This window comes from Chiloscyllium plagiosum, chromosome 17 (genome assembly GCF_004010195.1).
Source record: "Chiloscyllium plagiosum isolate BGI_BamShark_2017 chromosome 17, ASM401019v2, whole genome shotgun sequence".
NCBI lineage: Eukaryota > Metazoa > Chordata > Chondrichthyes > Orectolobiformes > Hemiscylliidae > Chiloscyllium > Chiloscyllium plagiosum.
Window position 1 is genome coordinate 46231076 of NC_057726.1, and position 19972 is coordinate 46251047.

Here is a 19972-nt window from a genome sequence, read left to right on the forward strand (position 1 = left end):
TTATATATATCAATTGCTATTAATTAACTACTGATGTTCCAATATAGTAACATCCCATAAACACACCCTTGGAAAAGAGAAATTCAGGAAAATAGATTGTCTCACCTGCAATTCTAGCTTTAGAAAGAGAACTCCAGCTTTTAGCTGTAACAGAGAGAGAAATAAGAGAGTCAATATCCAGTTTCAAGACCCGAGCAACTGCAGAAAGCTACAACTAAAATCCTGGTTCTGTGGGAGCTTGACCCTATCCATTTTGGCTGCTTCAATTGTTCCAATTTGTAAAAAAACAAATCCCAAGGGCTCACAAGCTGTTTACTTTATTGGCTTTTAGCTGAGTGCTCATCACCTCTGACTCGACCTTTCTTCGTAAAAACACAGAGCTCAAAATATACCACTTAAAGCCATGGTATCGTCATATCCTTTATATACAATTCCATTTGTAATTTGTTAAGAAAATGCAAAATCTTGTGGTGCATTCCATGCTTTTAAAGCAGAAAATTTGGATTTCTTGCTAACTGAATTGTAACAGTTTGGATTCCTTCACTTCCTTTGGGGAAATGCCATTGAGCCTCTTGGTACTAGAAGCATAATTGAAATCAGTGCTTTAGTTGGTGGTGAATGACAGACACAATCTTTGTTTTGATGGCTTCATATTGATATAGGCACTGCTGGTTGCCTGACCTTTATGCAACATGCTTTTATTTTACGATGATAATGCAGTTTCTGCAGGTGTGCCTTCCACATATTGTAGAGTCATCATAGCTTCTAATATTCTAAACTTAATTGCAGTATTTAAAGAAAGTTGTGATGATGTATAAGGAAAGATGATTTTGTTTTGATATAATTGATCCATAATACTGATGCATAGTCCATATAACTAATGTTTTGTAACATTAAGTCTGATAATCTTTGTAATGGCAAATATCATATGAATTTTAAAAATGTTAAGATTGTGACGGTATGCATCAGTGCTAGTTTAGTTGGAAGTGTTCCAACTGGAATTTAGTGTAAAATATTCACTTTTACGGTAAAGTTATTTTCAGTGTATTATAAAAGGCAATTCGGACAGGCACCTTCTATAACAAGACCATTTTGTTAACTTAATTCCCACGACATTGACATCATGAAACAAAATGTCTAATTTCAAAATTATGTTTTACATTTATGTTCTGTACTCAGGAAAATGATGATGGAAAATCAAGTGTACCTAATCTATAGATTTGCAGGAGAAGTTTGTTAATCCAAATTGATTTCAGTCCTACTCTGTTAACAGGCTGCCTCCATTTCCTAAAACCACCAGACCCCTAGTTTAAACTTAATTCCAAAGTTCAGTGAAATAAACCCTGGGTGTGTCCAGATGAACTTTTCCATCAATCTAACAATGTCCTATGAAATAAAAAGCTAGTTCTGCGGTAATCTTCAACCAAGTCACTATTAGCCTGCTGCCAACCATATTTTTTGCAGCTGTGTTGTTAAACTGCTCCTGCTTCCAAACTGTTTCTGCAAATAACCTAATGCCACTCTCAAGTATAAACAGATTTCAACCAGTTTGATGTCTTTACCACAGAAATTAATTATTCTGTGCCAGATTGTACAGCTCCTCCAAACACTGCTGCTGTAATGTTTGTATACTGGATTATTTTTAATGCAAAATTTAGTTGTAGTAAAATTTAGTACAGTTTAGTTGGAGTACAATTCTGCTGCTGCTGATGGTCCAAGATCCTTTATGGGTGCCCAGTCTTGATCTGTTTGAAGTCTGTCCCATTTAGAATGATGATTAGATTAGATTACATTAGATTACATTACAGTGTGGAAACAGGCCCTTCGGCCCAACAAGTCCACACCGACCCGCCGAAGCGCAGCCCACCCATACCCCTACATATTACCATTACCTAACACTACTGCCAATTTAGCATAGCCAATTCACCTGACCTGCACATCTTTGGACTATGGGAGGAAACCAGAGCACCCAGAGGAAACCCACGCAGACACAGGGAGAATGTGCAAACTCCACACAGTCAATCGCCTGAGGCGGGAATTGAACCCGGGTCTCTGGCGCTGTGAGGCAGCAGTGCTAACCACTGTGCCACCGTGCCGCCCACATGATAGTGCCAGACACACATTCAAAGGTATTTCCAATGTGAAGACGAGACTCTGTCTCTGCAAGGAGTACGTGGTGGCCACTCTTACCGATACTATCAGGACTGATGCACCTGTATCATGCAGATTGTTGAGGATGACTCTTAGCACCTACTGTAGATCCAGTCTATCAGCTATGCCCTGTAGGATTTGACTAGCTTGGTCAGTAGTGGTACTGCCCAGCCACTCTTGGTGATGAAATTGAGTCCCCATCCAGAGTACATTCTTCGCTCTTGCCAACCTTAGTGCTTCCTGTAAGTGGTGTTCATCATGAAGGAGGACTGATTCATCAGTTGATAGGAGACAGTATGTGGTAGTCAGCAGGAGGTTAGTTTGCCCATGTTTAATCTGATGCCAAAAGACTTCATGAGGTCTAGATCAACAGTAAGGACTTCTAGGGTAATTCCCTTCCGACTGGGTACCAATTCTTATAAGACTATTGGATGAAGTCCATCTGGACCAGGAAACTTTCAGCCTTTGGCTCTAATAACCTTTGCTGTACCCTTTCCTTGCTGTTTGATTTGTTTTAAGTTTCTTCCTCCTTTTTGTCTTGGTTTACAATTAGTTCTCGAATGTCTTCTGTAGTGAAGACTGACACAAAATATCAGTTCAATTCCTCCTTCATTTGTTTACTCTCCATTATTAATTGTGCATTCATATCTTTGAGAGAACCAACATTCACTACAGCTTCTCTTATCCTTTTTAAGTGCTCATGGAAACTCCAACTAATAATTTTTACATTTCTAATTAGATTACGCTCAACTTCTAAGTTTTCTCTAGTTAGTTTTTTTAATCCAACAATTCATAATGTGATTCCACAACAGTGCAACAATTCACCGTCCAAGATCAAATCTTCTACAAACAGGCCACCATAGGTCAGAAAGAGCCAAGGTGACTGGTGTGCTGCCTGACATTTGGACCTTAACCTGTTTTGAAGAGCGAATCTTGACCCTGACTACCCTGTGAGGTTGCCTGACAGTACCCTAGCCTCTTGACTGCCCTTGACGTATTGTGCTGGGATTCCATATCTCCCTTGTCCTGACCAAAGCTTTTTGACAGTTATGATAAATTTTGTGGATTTATCTCTGTGCTAAACAGCAACGCAAGGTAAAAGTATTGTGGCCCTAATACCTCTGGTTGGGGAGGAAGAAGAGGAAAGTGGCTGCAAGGCAAGCTCATGCAGGGATGCTCTGAGTATTTAAGATAGGCTCATAGTGAGGAAGCATTCACAAGGCAAGTGAAAATGCCAATACATGCACCTTGGTTCACTCTGTAAGGAATGTGCCTATCTCTTTGTGTGTAATGTCTTTGAGGCAAAATTTCAATGCTAATTGCTAGTGCACCTTGAAGTACAGCTTTAAAGTGCAGAAATAGGTCAGAGAGGTACCATGAAGGTCCCCAGAGGCTGACAGTTGACAGATGCCAGAATTCATGAATGGGGTGATTGCAGACAGTGCCCTGGTACATGCCCTGAGGTGTTGTGTAACCAAGATGAATATATAAGGAGCGAGTTGGAGTTGCTAGGTATTCTGGCTTTTTTGTTGAAGGTTCTCGCTATCTAGAATTCTGTAGCTGTTCAGATTATAGGAGACTACATATTAATGAGGCGAGATGTGCAGTTAATGAGACTAACAATAAGCAATAATCTCTGTTCATATGCATCTCATTTTTACCAAGTGAGAGTATCAGCTGAATGCCTGGAACTCTGCTGGAAAACGCCGTTAGTGAAGATAGGCTTCACTTGACTGTTGATGATTCTTCAAGATTTATCACCATAGCCCACATAATTCAGGGCCCTTCAAGATTCCATCTTATGAGGTTTGATGGCTGCTCTATTCAGTTACATCATTAAAATTCTCCATACATATTAGATTTTTCTTATGAAATATTTGACATTCTACTCGGGCACACAGAGTAGTGAAGTCATGAAGGGTATACTCTTCTACGTTTCTATCTAAATTCTACTGCTCTTCCAAAAACCATGCTCCCATAATGACAGCAGAAGCAGGGTATTAGTAGAAAAGGTAGGTAATGTTGCAGTGTTACAGTAAACTATACTGCTCCTCTGACCACTGTGCTTGCATCATGTTATTTTGTACTGAGTTTTCTTTATGCAATATTTAGCACTGTCAAAGAACCACCATGATCGGAAATAAATGACATATGTAAAATATATTTTACAACAAATCTAAATGAGCATAACAACACTGCAGTTCAAAGTTACCTTCATTTTCTTGGATTAGAGCATTATTTCTATATCATAAAAGTTGCATAGAACTGGAAATAGATCCCAAATTGTTGCAAGTTCAAGCTGTATGAAACATTGCAGCTGTTCTAGCAAAACTTTGAATATTTTTACATTTCTTTAAAATTTAAAGTGATGAGCTATGACTAGCAATTTAATCATATCAGCATCTGCTTCATTGTAAACTCCTCTCTCTCCAAACTTGATCATCAGTAAGGTGATGGAAGTGGTGGTCAACTGTGCTAAGAAGCAGCATTTGCTTTGAGGGAACCTGCTCCACTTTGGATTCACCATGGCCACTCAGCTAAAAACCACATTGCAATCTTGGTTCAAATAGGGAAAAAAGGCTAACCATGAGCAAAAGGCGATACTGACTGCTCTGGATGTCAAGGCCACATTTGACTGAGTAGGCATCAAGAAGTCCTACCAAAACTGGGTGCAATGGGAATTAGGGGTAAATCTCTCCACTGGAGTCACACGTGGCACAAAAGGAGATGGTTCATCTCTTCACCATGTTCAGCTGCTTCATCAATAGCCTTCCATCCATAATCAGGACAAAATTGTGGATGTTACACAAACCTTCTCAGAATTACAAAACTTTCAAGTTTTGTATCATCTGCAAACTTGGAAATTATTCCTTGCACACTAAGATCTAGACCATTAATATCGATCAGGAAATGTAAGTGTCCTAAAATACATTCCTGGAGAGCTCTACTACAAACCTTCCTCTGACCTGAAAAGGATCTATTAACCATTACTTCTAATTATCCCTATCCATCAGCTAATTTTGTATCCCTGTTGCTACTGTCCCTTTCACTCCATGAACTATAACTTTTCTGAAGTCTGTTATTTTAATTTTAGTCAGCAAGCAGAGAATATCTTGCCAGTGAAATTCCCGTTTCTAATATAATAATATACTTTTATTTGAATTGCTTGAAGCTCTATTTATTGTGATTTCATTAGTCATTGTTTTGTCCTTCTATCCCAGAAGGCCCTGTGAACTCCTGTTCTCTGCAATCAGTCAAAACACAGTGGAGCTTTCAGGCATCTGCATGATACAATAAGCGAAGGTAGCCTACGTCTTGGCCTGCATAGCCAGTTCTCATCCCACTGATAATTGTAGATCATCATGTGTTAACATCTTTAGAGACTGAGGTTTCCGGTTTTGAGACTAATGTTTGACTGTGTTGGCTGCACATTGATCAATCTTTAAATCTTGATTACTTTCTGCTAACGTATTAACTATAACTCGGTATTGTTTTGTCAGGTATAGAATGATTGAATACTTTTACTATATTGAATATTACACAAAACTGGGAAAAACAGAGTAATATAATGTAAATTCCATGTTTCTGTAGTCAGATTTTCACAGGTAATAATTCCCAAAATACAATGCGATATAGAAAAGATTAGATGTTCACACCAACTTCATCTCCAAAAGCTCATCTTCACCACCACCTTCACCCACCCAATCTTCCATCGTGCAGAACCGCAAATGTCATTGCCAGTATTTTCCTTTGACTCATGCATGGATCTGAAGTGACCATCGAATGCCTGCCATAGCAATTTTTTTCTTCTAGTAATATTGATAGTTTGATTGCATAAGATTTATAAAATACAGGTTAATAAGAAGCTATTGTCTTGTGAATTTTTTTGTTCATTAACTGCAGAAAAAGAAGGCACATTTTGTGGTTTCCAATTTCATTTCTTTGTTTGAATATATTCTTAATGTAAACTCAAACAATGCAGTGGACAGGACAGATAGCATTAAATGCCTGCACGTTTGATATATTCAAGGGCTGTGTGTAATATACAGCAATGAATAGTTTGTCTTGAAGACCAGATTCATGCTTCTGATTTTTTTTTTGTTCTGAAACTATTCAGAAATTAGCAATCATTTCAATTTATTTCTGTTGTTTGAATGTCCTCTGTGGAAATCAAATAGAGAATAATGCTCATAACATTCAGTAAACACACAAAGAAATTATCTATTCAATTTCTTCAGTAGCTACTGTATGATATTTTCAGTCTCTATATTCCAAAGCAATCAGATATTTTAGTTTATTTTCTAAACTTGTAACTGCAGGCTCACATGGACAAAATTTAATCATTTGTGACATTTTGGTTTCGAGATATGTAATCAGCAAAACCATGAATTCATGTATTATATAGTAGGAAAAAACCCCATGAAATACAGTGTAGATATTACATATTCACATAAATTTGTTGTCCAGAACTGATCTTATTTTGTATTTGATGAACACAGTTATACTAGACATTTATATGGGCTCCTGTGAATAGCGGTAGTGTTCCTGCCCGCTCCAGTAGCATTCCTGTGCAGGTTGATTAGAAAATAGCTACATCAGGCATTCATGAGGGTCAGTTGGAACTATAACCATGATGGAACAAAGGAACAGGAGTCCCTTGAGCCTATTTTGCATTCAGTTTGATCATGTCTGATCGGTTCCTCAAATCCATTTACTCACCATTGATATATACCCACTGATACCCTTTTCTAAAAAAAAAGCGAGAGTTAATCACACAAGCCAGATTTTAGCAAAATGATCAACGATTGGAGATGACTTAACAGGCTTGGATCTCAAGAATAATGATATCAGCTTTAAGATCTTAAATTACAACAGAAAAATGCTTGAAATGCACTTGTGTCTTTCAGCATTTGTGAAGATGAAAACAGTTGGTTTATGCTTCAGGTTTGGACCCTTTCTCAGATTACCTCAGGAGTCTCAATCTAGAAATGTTAATCTGTGTTCTTCTTCGCAGATACTGATGGGCCTGATTTTAGTTCGATGTTACAATATTTCCAACGTATTCTGAGTATTGTAGTCTTTGCTATGTAGGACATTGAGGTGTAGGCTATTGACACTAATGTTGAGAGAAATATGCAAATTTGTTTATTGTTAATGGATAATATTCATCTTTACTAAAATAAGCAAATACTGTACATAACAGTGCCCAAATGATAAGATATCTCAGCTTTCTATATTTCTTGCTATAGGTTGAATTTGAGTGGTTGCGACAATTCTGGTTTCAAGGGAAACGTTCAGCAAAGGCAAGCAACTGGTGGTTTGGACCAATGATTCTGCTGGAGAACTTTTGGAGAGAGATGGAGCAAATGGTATGTAAATTATTGTATTTTACTGATCCAGCATTGAGCTATGGATAATGAATGTTAGTTAGGAAATATACTCCCTCCTGTATTAATTTATTCAAACTAAATGTCCAGTCTGTGGTTCAGACTAATGACAGACAGCTATAGTTTCTTTCTTTGGTTAAAACTATGAAAATGCACTGTACGTGGAATTAAATATAAAAATGGAAGAATAAAGTCATTCTAGAACCCTATTAAATGCAATTGATACAAAGCCATATGACTCTATTTTGAAATAGAGTGGTGTCATAAACATTCTTTGGATGGCGCTTGGATAAGAACTTGGATTAAAAAAATGTCTCAGATGAAGCCAATTTATGATCCTAATTTAACTTGCACAACATTCTGTTAATCCATTACTCATGTTGTCAAAGACTCATATTGGCTTCTAGTTACTCAACAGCTCAATTTTTAAGGCTTCTCCCCCATCACTTTAAACTTACTACAGTCCTATAATCTCTAAGCTATATATGCTTCAAGAATTGTGGCGCCTCAAGCATTCCTAATTTTAATCTATTCATGATTGGTAACTGTTCCTCCAGCTACCAAGACCTGGAATTCTTCCCCTTGCCAACCCCACCTCACTCCTGTACCTTCCTATCTTGCTTTTTATCATTAAGACATTCATTAAAATTTAGCTTTTAGTCCAAATTTAGTTTCATACAACTTCTGTGAAGTCCCTGTATTGAGAGCACTGTGCACATGCAATTGTTTAATTCATTAAGTCAGAACTTAATGTCCCAATGACCTTGTCCCCCCAAAATCATCATTTGGAAGTAATCAACAAACCTTGGTACCACAAGATGATACTCGAGTAGGTTTTTCTGAATGTGGCTTCACGCACGTGGCTAGTCATTTTGAATTCTTAAGTCACCTGCAGTGGCCAGTGTAGTTTAAGAATTAAAACAGCAGAGGGTACTATTGCATCAGCAGTATACTGAAGCCGCAATGGCCAGAAAACAAGAAAGCAATCAACAGCGTTTAACAGGACAATGTAACTTATCATTGGAAAATAGCCTCACTTTCATTTGCACATGGATGTCCATTTACTGTGATCCTAAATTTTGCAATAAATCAAATGATTAAATTGACTGACAAAAGTAGATCTTGTTTAAAAAAAGAAATTTATAGAGATTTGGATGTGCATTTTGGCTCGATTCAGTCACAAGTATGTCCATTGGTTTCTGGGAAACTAGTAACATAAATAATCTAGCTCCAAAAATGATCATAAATGGCTCTATTCAGGTTTAATGGGGATTGCACATTTAATTCTTAGGAATTTAACTAATTCAAGATTGTTAAAATTTTAATTTCAACGGTAATAGGCTAGTATTTAAAATGATTGAAAAAGAAATACTTGAGAAAAATAGATAGCTGCTGCAATCAATGTTTATATCCATATATTACTGTGTGCTAGGGTAGTCTGTATATTATTGTGCTTCACTGTGAATCATGATACATTTATAATTTATTTTAACATTTTTGGAAACTTGTAATTAATTTCAAAATATTTTATCGATATCTTCTCTAATCTGCTGGCAAGTAAATCATTCTGATTTTTGACACACACATCGTGTTGTCAAGAACTGATTTGTCGGGGTGGCATTATAATTTGGAGCACCACAATATGATGGATAGAATAGAATTTCAGGTCCCACACAGACTCGTTTTAGTTGCACTGCTGTGGAGAAGCGCTTGAGAACTCCTTCAAAAAAAAGGAGTAACTAATCGCAAAAACGCAAAGAGAGAGAATGTGTATCATTCCTGGGCTGATGCGACATTCTTTCACTTAGCCAGCTCAAAACCAAAGATTTGGCCAGTAGCCTGACTGTCATCTTAGCTACAGAAAGTGTTTAGCCATTGGGACCAGAGCAAGGGAAGAATGAGAGCGGAATTAAAGGGCAACAACCATATACACCCTACAATAAAGCAGGTTAATGTTTTCGTCACTTTTAAGTTTATGAAGCCTTTATTTAATATACACAGAATTGTCTACAGCAATTCTGTGCAACCAGACATGAGTCTAATGTTGATATTTTAATTTCTATTTGTACTCATTTTCTTTGTGATTACTGAAATTTTGGTTCACATTGCATAAGCAAAAGTCTTGCACACAATATAATTTGATCTAAAGCACTTATTTTGTTTGATTTGTATTAATTAATAGTATTTTCATCACTAATATTGTATTACTGTCAGATATAAAAACAAAATCATATTTCTTTTCCAAGTCTTCATGTCATTTGCTGTATTTTTCTAAACACAGTTTATTCAGCCCTTACTTGGAGTTCATGACTGATTATAAAGATGAACATAGAGTCATAAAGATGAACTGTATGGAAACAGACCCTTTGGTCCAACTCATCCATGCTGACCAGATATCCTAAATAAACCTAGTCACATTTGTCAACGTTTGGCCCATATTCCTCTAAACTCTTTCTATTCATATACCCATCCAGATGCCTTCTAAATGTAATTGTACCAACCTCCACAACTTCCTTTGGCAGCTCATTCCATACATGCACCCCTCTCACTCTAAACCGATGCTATCTAGTTCTGAACTCCCTTACCCAGGGAGAAGACCTTGTCTATTTACACTATTCATGCCCCTCGTGAATTTATAAACCTCTATAAGGTCACCTCTCAACATCCAACACTCCAGAGAAAACAGCCCCAGCTTATTCAGCCTCTCCCCCCAACCCTGGCAACATCCTTGTAAATCTTCACTGAACCCTTTTAAGTTTCACAACATCCTTCCAAAAGCAGGGAGATCACATTTCAATGAACAATTGTTTCAAACGGATCAGCTTCTTTTTTTTCTGGGATGCATATATATTTCCTGTAAAATTAGGTAACAGAATCGTAAAAGAATGATGCAAGTGAAACAGTGTTTAGTGATACTGTCAAAATACATTCACATAAGCAATATTGTTATAGGATATGTAATGCACACCATGTTACGTGACTTTACAAATTATGAAGTCGATTATCCTTGCTGAAAAGAATCACTACATAATCCTTCTGTTCAAATTTATGCCAAATTTAATTCTTAAAAATCAAAGCTATCAAGAATCATTAACCTAACTTGCTTTTCTTTTTTTAAACTAACTTTCATGGTACTCTTGTTTACAATGATGACATAACTGGTTTGAAGAGTCTCTAAGTAATCGACAGTGTTGAGGGAGTTAGCTGTAATGTTGTAAAGGGTACCCATGTCCTTGGACTTCCTACTCACACTGTCAGTCTGAGTACTTCCTCCCAAACCTTGTGGTGTGATAAGAAACATTTTGTAAAGAAAAATATTCTTTTTAAAAAATAAAGGGAGAAGCGATTGCAGAGGTAACCAGAGTTATCTGTTTTAAATAAGATATACCATTTATGACACTGATTCTTTAAAGAATATCCATGTCCACATCGGTTGGTGTAATGATTGTATTAACTGCTGTGTACTTACATTTGCTGCCACACTTGATAGTTTACCTTGTATGCCATGAGAATTGTGGACATGCTCTCAAACAACCATTGAGATGACATGTGAGCTTTAAGTGACACATTTGTGCAAAGGTACAGTGCCCGTGCAGAGCTTTATATTGGGTTTGGCACTCTCACAAGCATTTGGTGCTTTCAAACACATTCATTAGAAGAAGCCATTATGCTAATTCAGCGAGCTGCTGTATGATAACCACATGCTGCTTTACATGCTTTTCTTCTTTCTATGCTACAGGAAAGGTTTAAAAGTTCACCATCTCTTTTGTTGACCTACATTTGCTGAATTTTTAAAGCCATCATCAATCAAATTTATACACCCGTGTTTCACATGTCGCAGTCGCCTTACAATTTTTGTGCCGTATTGTAGATTGCTTTAGTAAAGTCAGTTTTGCAGAATGAAGCCTTCTTATTATCATACCCAACAGTACAATGATGGCAGCTGGTCTTTGCCAACCAGCACGTATAATATTAAACAGCTGTAGCTGAACAGGTTTATGTATATTTAAAAGTGAAAGAGAAAAATGAATGGATTTGCTCAGAAATTAGATAAGGAAAGCTCTAAAAATATTGGAAATCAGGTGAGTATGAAGAAGTACTGCTCCTACTATGATTTAATGTGTTTTGATATTAATATATAATCTAATATCAGATTTATTGTGGTTCGTTGGGGCACTTTTAACCAAGTCAATACTTCACTAAAACTGATCATATTATGACATAAAGCGGGATCAGTTGTGCACAAATGAATAGAAAATATTCAAAATCCTATGTTAATAAAGGGACTAATATACTAAAAGATTGGATAATGAACAGGTTTCAATGTGTCTAAACAGTTGCCATTTTATTTCTATATGAAAACATGCTTTTCTGCACTGTACAATTTATAAAAATTTCAGATTCCTTCAGGAGGGAGAAATAATTTTTTTGAGGAATGCTGGGAAAGAAATGGCCCAGTACCCCAGGTTTACCAATCCTACACAATGTCTCATGTTTATCCTTTTAATTCTGAGTTTTCTTGACATTTTGCTGAACACAAACCTGTTTTCTATTGCTTAGCATCTTGAAGAATTGTATTTGATGAATTATAGTACCAAGTATCAATAAGAATTTCAACAGTATTTTGTAAGTGAACTTTACAAATAGGACGAGCCTGATAATGGTGCAGAAATGCTACATAGTCTTCCTGGGTTAATGACAGTTTCTGAATTTCATTGGTCAATCTTGACTGCTTTTCAGAATACCATGATATTATTTTAAATAATGTGAAAACCATTTTTTTTACCAACAATACCCCTTCCCTAAAGTTAATTTTATTTCTACAGAAATACATTCTTCGATTTGCCTCATCATTTCTGTGCAGTTGAAGAAAGAATATCAAATAAATTTCACTATGTATTTTGACTACTGTTTTTGACAAGTTTTTTTTACATTACCTTAAATCACTTTCAAAAAGGATTTAGAATGAACATTTAAATTTGAAAGGAAAATATAAATGCAGAAAACAAACAAAAAATTGAGAGCAGCTATTTTCTGGGCCCAACATTAGGAGCCTTTATTTCAAAGCTTATCAAGTCAAGATGTGCATGATACATTATGAGACTCAATGTAAAAGGAAATTTCTGAAGCAATAACAATGAAAGCAGTTCTTCAATAATGTTTAGATTTCACTAACATTTTTAAACTTTCTTTTTAATAAATGTTTTAATTTAAAATATAAAATTGTCATTGCATTGATGGTATTTTGGACAGATTTCATTGTTATCAGTATGTATATATTCAAATCAACTTAACTCAAAAAATGCAGCAGAATGGTTATAGTGAGAAAAACCCTGTGCTTTGAAGATAGGTTTCAACTATTTGTTTGGGTGAAAATTATCATTAAATTTCTAATTTCAAGGTGCCATGGTTCTTGAAAGCACAAGTCAAGAGTAGATCTTTTATATTTACCATATTCTAATGGCACTATTTATTCCTGGCATTTTATCTCCCTGTGGACAGTTTCCCCCCACAGTTTTCACTGTTGTGATGTAAATGTTGAACCTTCCATTAAAATGACATCCAGATAAAGCATCAAGCATTTTTGCAAAATATTACCCTATGAAATGATGAGCTATTAGATGAATGCTGCATTTATTGAAAGATGAAGGTTAAGTAAATGTTTGTGTTTCATAAAAGGCATCTGAGATTGAAGCATTATCAGGTGTGAGATTAAGATAGCAGTCAACACCGTTCAAAGATACAGTTACTTTTCAAAAGAACCTATACAAGCTTTGCTTTCTGAGTAAAAGAGGTAACATAAAAAGCCAAGAATCTCTTGTGAGATGATTGAGACTTGCTATTGCTGTTCCTAGATGCATTGGATAGCAGCCTGTCTCCCAGGGTCTGAAATCATGCAATCCTGAAGGCAACTAAAATTCGTATCAGCTTCAAAATGTATAAAATCCACAGAGCCTAAAAACAACTTCTGTGTCTGTTTAAAAAAATGAAATCCAATTTAAATATTTTTGATTGTAATGAGCAAAAGCTTGTTTACTAAAAAAATTAATTTTTACCATCTTTAAATATTTAGTGTTGAAATGCATTTGCCTATTCCACCACTTTGTCCTGAAGACCTGTTAACACTTGTCCACAGAAGAAAAAGTTTTGATTTTCAGTTCCATTTTTCATATGTATGACATAATAAATATGGGTATATTTAGTTTAATTTACATTGAGATTTTTGATGAATACAAGTTACTTCTTCATTGTTATTGGTCTTCTTTGCAGTCAAATAAAAATTAGCAGAGCTTCTGTGCATTGTTTCTCGGTTCAGTCAGGAAGATGCAATTTATGGAAATGAATAAAGAAGGCGAGATGTGGAAATATCATTTCAAACACATCTCTATTAATAAAAATATGAAAGTAAATACTTGTCTCCTTAAACTATTGTAGTCTGCAATTTTGGATCTCCACACAGGGGTGTTGAGTACTTGTCCACTGAGAATGGATTGATGACAATATCTGTAAAGACATCAGAGTAAACTATTGCATGCAGCTGACTTCTATTGTTTAATTTTCTGGTTAATAGCCATATTGTGAGGTCACAAAGAATATGGAGTCAAAACTATAATGGTTAACTGTTATGACTCAGAGATACATTGCATGCCAAATTAGATTGACAAATCATTACCAAAAATAATGTCATTTAAAATGTTTGCATTGACATTGAGCTTGATGGGAATGTACTGATTAAAATGGTTCAGCCCTTATATATCTGGCAGCATTTCATGGTTGAGGGTGTATTAATATCCAGCTTAGCTACTGTTGGCACTTTGGATAGGTCCCAGGGAAGAATATGAGATTGACCAGGTTTTCCCACTGTGCCAGAAATGTTGGGTAGACACAAAGCAGTACTCTTGTACTAGTGGAAAAACTGATATGGGTTTTCTTGTTGCCATTTAAATTTTGGCACTAATACTTTTCTGTGTAAGCCCTTTCCTGATATGTTGAAAAGAAAATATTCTTTTGTATTTTTAAAGGATTTTCAAACTGTCTAATAATTAGCTTTAAATGAAAAGGTAAATTGTACTCTGTCTAAATAGAAACAGTAATGTTGTCTTTATCTGTATTAAATTAAAAAGATTTTGTGTGAGGTTTTGAAAAGTACAAATCCCTCTAATAGTGTAATCACTGAACACAAGAAAAGGTAACAGTGAGATCAGAATCACAGCCAACTTTCAAGCCAATTTTTTTCTTATCATGAGCAAGGATGCAGTGTGCCCCGTGCTTTTCTGATGATGAGCCTAGTTTAAAAAAGACTGCTAGAGATGCGGATAAGCAAACCAAACGCTTGAAACAGGAAATGTCATGCAGGGAAGACATTGTTGTAGATGACTACCTCAGAGCTTGATGCTTATCATGTTGCAAGAATGGACGCGAAGGAAAGATGGAGAGGTAGTCAATGAAATATTGCTTCAGGTGAAGCGCTTTGGCCTTTCTACTTGACCTATTGGTCCATAAACACACACTGTCTAATGCATCTTTTTCAGACTTTGTACTTATATTAACCTTTCTAGAGGCACACATATTCTGTGAGTAAAAAAAGGAAATGGCTGTTGCAAAATATAACACCTTTACCAATGATGCTGATATAAACTTAATTATCACATAGAATAAATTGATTTCATCTATTAACATAATACAGGTTTTCAACTGGCTACCCAGTCACAAATTTGATGCTGTAGATCAGCTGTTAAAACCAAAACTGTGGTTGTAAAAATAGTACTGTAGACTAGAGGTTCCCAACTTTTTCAGAATCAAGGCACACTTCAATGAAGTAAAATTCCATGGTACACTCATTTTTTTCAGTTGAATTGATTATTCATAAATGTCACATTTACTTGCATTTTAATATGCCATAATAGAAATGGAGACCCCCAAGTGATTGTTGAGGCTTCCCTGCTGCTGCTTCACAATGTGGAGTTGACTGTCAGTGTCATGGAATCACTGCAAAACTGGCACTGTGGGATCGACTGTGAACCTGACACTGTGTATTGACTGTAAAACACATGCTGTGGATTGACTGTAAAGCTGGTGCTGTGGGTCTGGTTGTAAAATAGGTTCTTTGGCTTGAGTGTAAAACTGGTGCTGTCGATTCATCATAAAAGCAGAACTGTAGATCCATTGTAAAACCAGCATTGTGGATCTGATGTAAAACCAATATTGTGGATCCATTATAAAACCAGCATAATGGATCCACTGTAAAACCACCATTTTAGATCAACTGTAGAACCAGCACGGTGGATTAATTGTAAATCCAGCACTTTAGATTGACTATAAAACCAGTTCTATGGATCTAGTGTAAAACTAGCACTATAGATCAACGATAAAACTAGTTTTGTAAAGACTGACTAGAAACAAACCAATGCTGTGGATTGGCTCTAAAACTGGTGTTCTGGATCAACAGCCTAATCTAGAAATAGTCTGGTTTTCAAATGATGGAACAGTGAAAACCAACTGTTTTCTATAATGACCCCATGGCATCATTTTTATGCTTGGGTGGGATTTTGAAAATCTGTCCTCCGTATGCCTCCAACATATTCCACAATTTCTTTTTTGTTTCTGTTTTTCTTTGAATCACATTTTAAGAACTAGTGGAGGAAAGCAGTAGCACTGACTCTGTGAGGGACAGAGTTAGGATACTTAGTTAAAATGACAAGATTCCTTTAGCTCCTACGATTACTTACTATCCACTAATACCAATGTATTGGTGTTTGACAGTTGGATTTTGTATGGCTTGTGAGATAGTTGTCATAATTGTGCCATTAACATAAACAAATGTTTATTTAACAAAAAGGACCCAACAAGACTGAAATGATCATATGTTCTTTAATGTGGAGTTAAATGGGGAATCTAAAAGTTGCAATCAGTGATTTTGTTCTTCAGCACAGGGTTGGCTGTTGAAGTTCCTGCAGGTTGCAATTGATTAGAAATCATTTAGCACACAATAACTTCCGATGTTATGGTGTTTGTCATACTATAAAGATCCTTTTATAGAAGTTATTCCTTGTTGAATCAAATATATCTGGGCTTTTAAGAGCATGTTTCCGTGAGAAGGCAAGACTCTATGAAGAGGGTCGACCATCCATGGCTAAAGAAGGAAGCTGAATATATAATAAAATTGGTGATTTGGTGAAAAGTAGTGGCAGATAAGAAATTGGAGTAAAATTCAAAAGCAGCAAAAAAAACTAAAAACAATTAAAAAAAAAAGAAAAATTAGATTATGAGGGCAAAGGAATAGTAAGAATTTCTATATATATTTAAAAAGGAAGTGATAAGTGATGTGAACATTGGTTATTTTCATCTATTTCATTGTTAAGGATATACATAACACCCCAACAATAATTATTAATAAGAGATGGAGGAACTTAAAACTCTGTGGAAAAGAATACTGAGAAAATTATTGGAACTAAAACTTTGCAAGTCCCCACATCTTGATGGATTTCATCCTTAGGGTTTAAAAGAAGTGGCTGCTGTAATAATAGGTGCATTGGTTTTGCTTTTCCCATGTACTTCAGGTTTTGGAAAGGTCCCATTAGGTTGAAACATAGCAAATGTAACTTCCGTATTCAAGGGCTTAGAGTGAAAGCAGGAAACTACAGGCAGTTAGCTTAACATCTGTCTTAAGGAAATTTGAGTCTAGAAGAATCGGAGGCATATGCTGTGAGGATGTTTCCACTTATTAGAGAGACTAGAATGGAAGACTGAATTTTCCCATTTTTTGGCGGTTTCTTAGTGAGATTTGCCATGGCCTAAACTGGCTTTTCTCACTCAATCACTGGCTCATTAATTATGCAACTGGTCTTTCTGGCACTCGTAACGTCGCTCAAAAGCTCTCACCCTCTTCATCCTTCCAAGCTACTAGCTTGTCCTATCTTCTACGCTTCCTACTGGCTCACTGGGATACATTATCTCCTCTCCTGCTCATGCGCTTGCCACTAACTACACTTTGATCTGTCATACTCAGTTCCTCCTTCGGTCTCATTGGACGAAAAATTGGCCCACTGCCTGGATGGGTGTATGCACAGTACTCTGACTGGCTTATCTGTGATCTCCGGAGAGGTTGCACTTGACCTGAAGGACTGACTGAGGCTTGCTCCCCAGACTGAGATTAGGCAAGTCCCTTGATTGATTGACTGAAGGCCCAGAATAGCTGCTGCCAGGTTACCACACTGATCTTCATTCAAAACTGGCCCCATTTGGTTCTAAGGAAAATAGGAAGAATGTGAGCTGCAAAGAAATAGGGTGATAATAATGAGGTACAAATCGCATGGAAGCTAAGTAATTTCTGCTCATTCATAAGGGTCGGAGCTTTCTATTTAAACCCTACATGGAAATTAGGAATTTTTTTTCTTAACATGAAATATCAGTTTTTTCCAATATTGGTGTGTGTTCTCAACTTTCTTGCTTTTGTCTGCTGTTCAAGACAATGGATAATTCTGCACAAAGGGATCTCCCATTTAAGACAAATGAGAAACTTTCCATGAGGTCATGATACTGTGGAATTCTCTTCCTCAGGGAACAACAGAGACAGGTGAATTGAATATTTTTAATTGTTGACTAACAATGGAGTCAAGGGTGTAGAGTTAGGCAGGAAAGTAAAGTTCAGACTGCAGTCAGATCACTCATGTTTTTATCAAATGACAAAATGATCTTGAGTGAATGTACACCTTTTGGTCCTAATTCATATGTTTCTGTGTGTATATATGTAATTACTGTTTCACAATTTCCCTGGTCTTGAGGACAAATACTGACCTAAAACCACTGCCATGATCACCTGATAATAGATTGACGCAAGTCCAAGAGACCTGTGAATCATAGAATCCCTCGCAGTGGAGAAAGAAGCCATTTAACCCATTGAGTCAACCAACCCTCTGAAGAGCATCCCATCTAGAACCGCCTCAACACTCTATCCCTTTAACCAAACATTTACCATGTCTAATTTACCTAGCCTGCAAATCCTTGGACACATGGGGCAATTTTCCAAGGCCAATCCACCTAACCTGCACATATTTGAATTGTGGGAGAAAACGGGACCACTAGGAGGAAACCCACGTGGACAAGGGGACAATGCACAAACTCCACACAGTCACCCGAGGCTGGAATCAAACATGGGTTCCTAGTGCTGTGATGCAGCAGTGCTAACCACTGAGCCAACTTGAGCAGGTTATTTCTGTGTTGGTGCTGCTTGATGGCATTGTTGATAACCCTTTCCATCACTTGACTGATAATTGAGAGTAGACTGAAGGCAGTATTTGACCATTTGGACTTGTCCTGCATTTTGTGTACAGGACATATCCTGGGCAACTTTCCACAAGGTTGGGTGGATGCCCAGTGTTGTAGCTGGACTAGAATAGCTTGGCTCGAGGTAAGCCACATTCTGAGCACATCTCTCAAGTACTATCGTCGGAATAGCCTTTGAAGTATCCAGTGCCTTCAGCTGTTTGTTGATATCATATGGAGTGATTCAAATTACCTGGAGACTGGCGTCTATGACACTGGGGAGGTCCAAAGGAGGCTGAGATGCATCATCCAGTCGGCGCTTCTGGCCAAAGATTCTGTATACTGGGATTCAATGTGACTAAGCCTCCCTGTTTGGGGCAATTAGCATTTAGACAATTGCTTGCATTGCTGATAACTGACTGTTTATAGCACATTTCAGAATGTAAGTGGAACGTCATGAAGACATCTTACAGGATAAGTGTAACCAGTAATTATATTATAATCTTTTTTGGAATCCTTTTTATTTCTGTGACAAATTATAACACACTTTTTAGCATTCCTGACCCATCAAGAGGTACATGAAGTGTACACGTCTGGCTTGTTTTTGGTGGCTGAAAATTTTCTGGAAGGCTACTGTAGCAGCCAACATGACTCTTTTTGCTGTTTAATGTCTTTTTAAAACAGTCAATAAATAAATGCCTCGGTATACATTAACATAGGTTTTTACACTAATGTGTGACAATAGCATTAAGGGTGGTCACTGTCTACTCAGGCTCCTTAGTACCAAGTTCCTGTACGATTGAAATAAGACTTCACTACTCCTGAACTTAAATCCTGCTACAATAAATTCTAAAATTCCATTATATTTCCTAATACTTGCTGCACCTGCCTGTTAGTTGTCAGTGACTTATTGACAAGGGCATCCAAATGCCTTTGCTCATCTACACATTCCAACCTCTCACTATTTAAGAAATACTTTGCACATTTGTTCTTCTACTAAAGTGGATAAACTCACATTTATACTCCCAACTGCCATGTTCTTGCCCAATCATGAAGCCTGTTCACATCCTCTTAGAAATATTTTATTGTATCTTCCTTATAATACAGTTTCCTGCCCAGCTTTGTACCACTGCAAATTTGGAAGTATTATATTTGGTTTCCTACCAAAT

General features: G+C 36.7%; 1 protein-coding gene across 9 annotated transcripts in view; it reads left to right on the top strand.

Moving 5' to 3' along the window:
- fto (FTO alpha-ketoglutarate dependent dioxygenase) overlaps window positions 1–19972 on the top strand; it is a 416196-nt gene that overhangs the window by 141048 nt on the left and 255176 nt on the right. For all 9 annotated transcript variants that reach the window (XM_043706996.1, XM_043706995.1, XM_043706999.1 and 6 more), the window contains one exon: window positions 7401–7520. In XM_043706996.1, the coding sequence (XP_043562931.1) occupies window positions 7401–7520 (120 nt within the window). The remainder of the gene's footprint in view (window positions 1–7400; window positions 7521–19972) is intronic.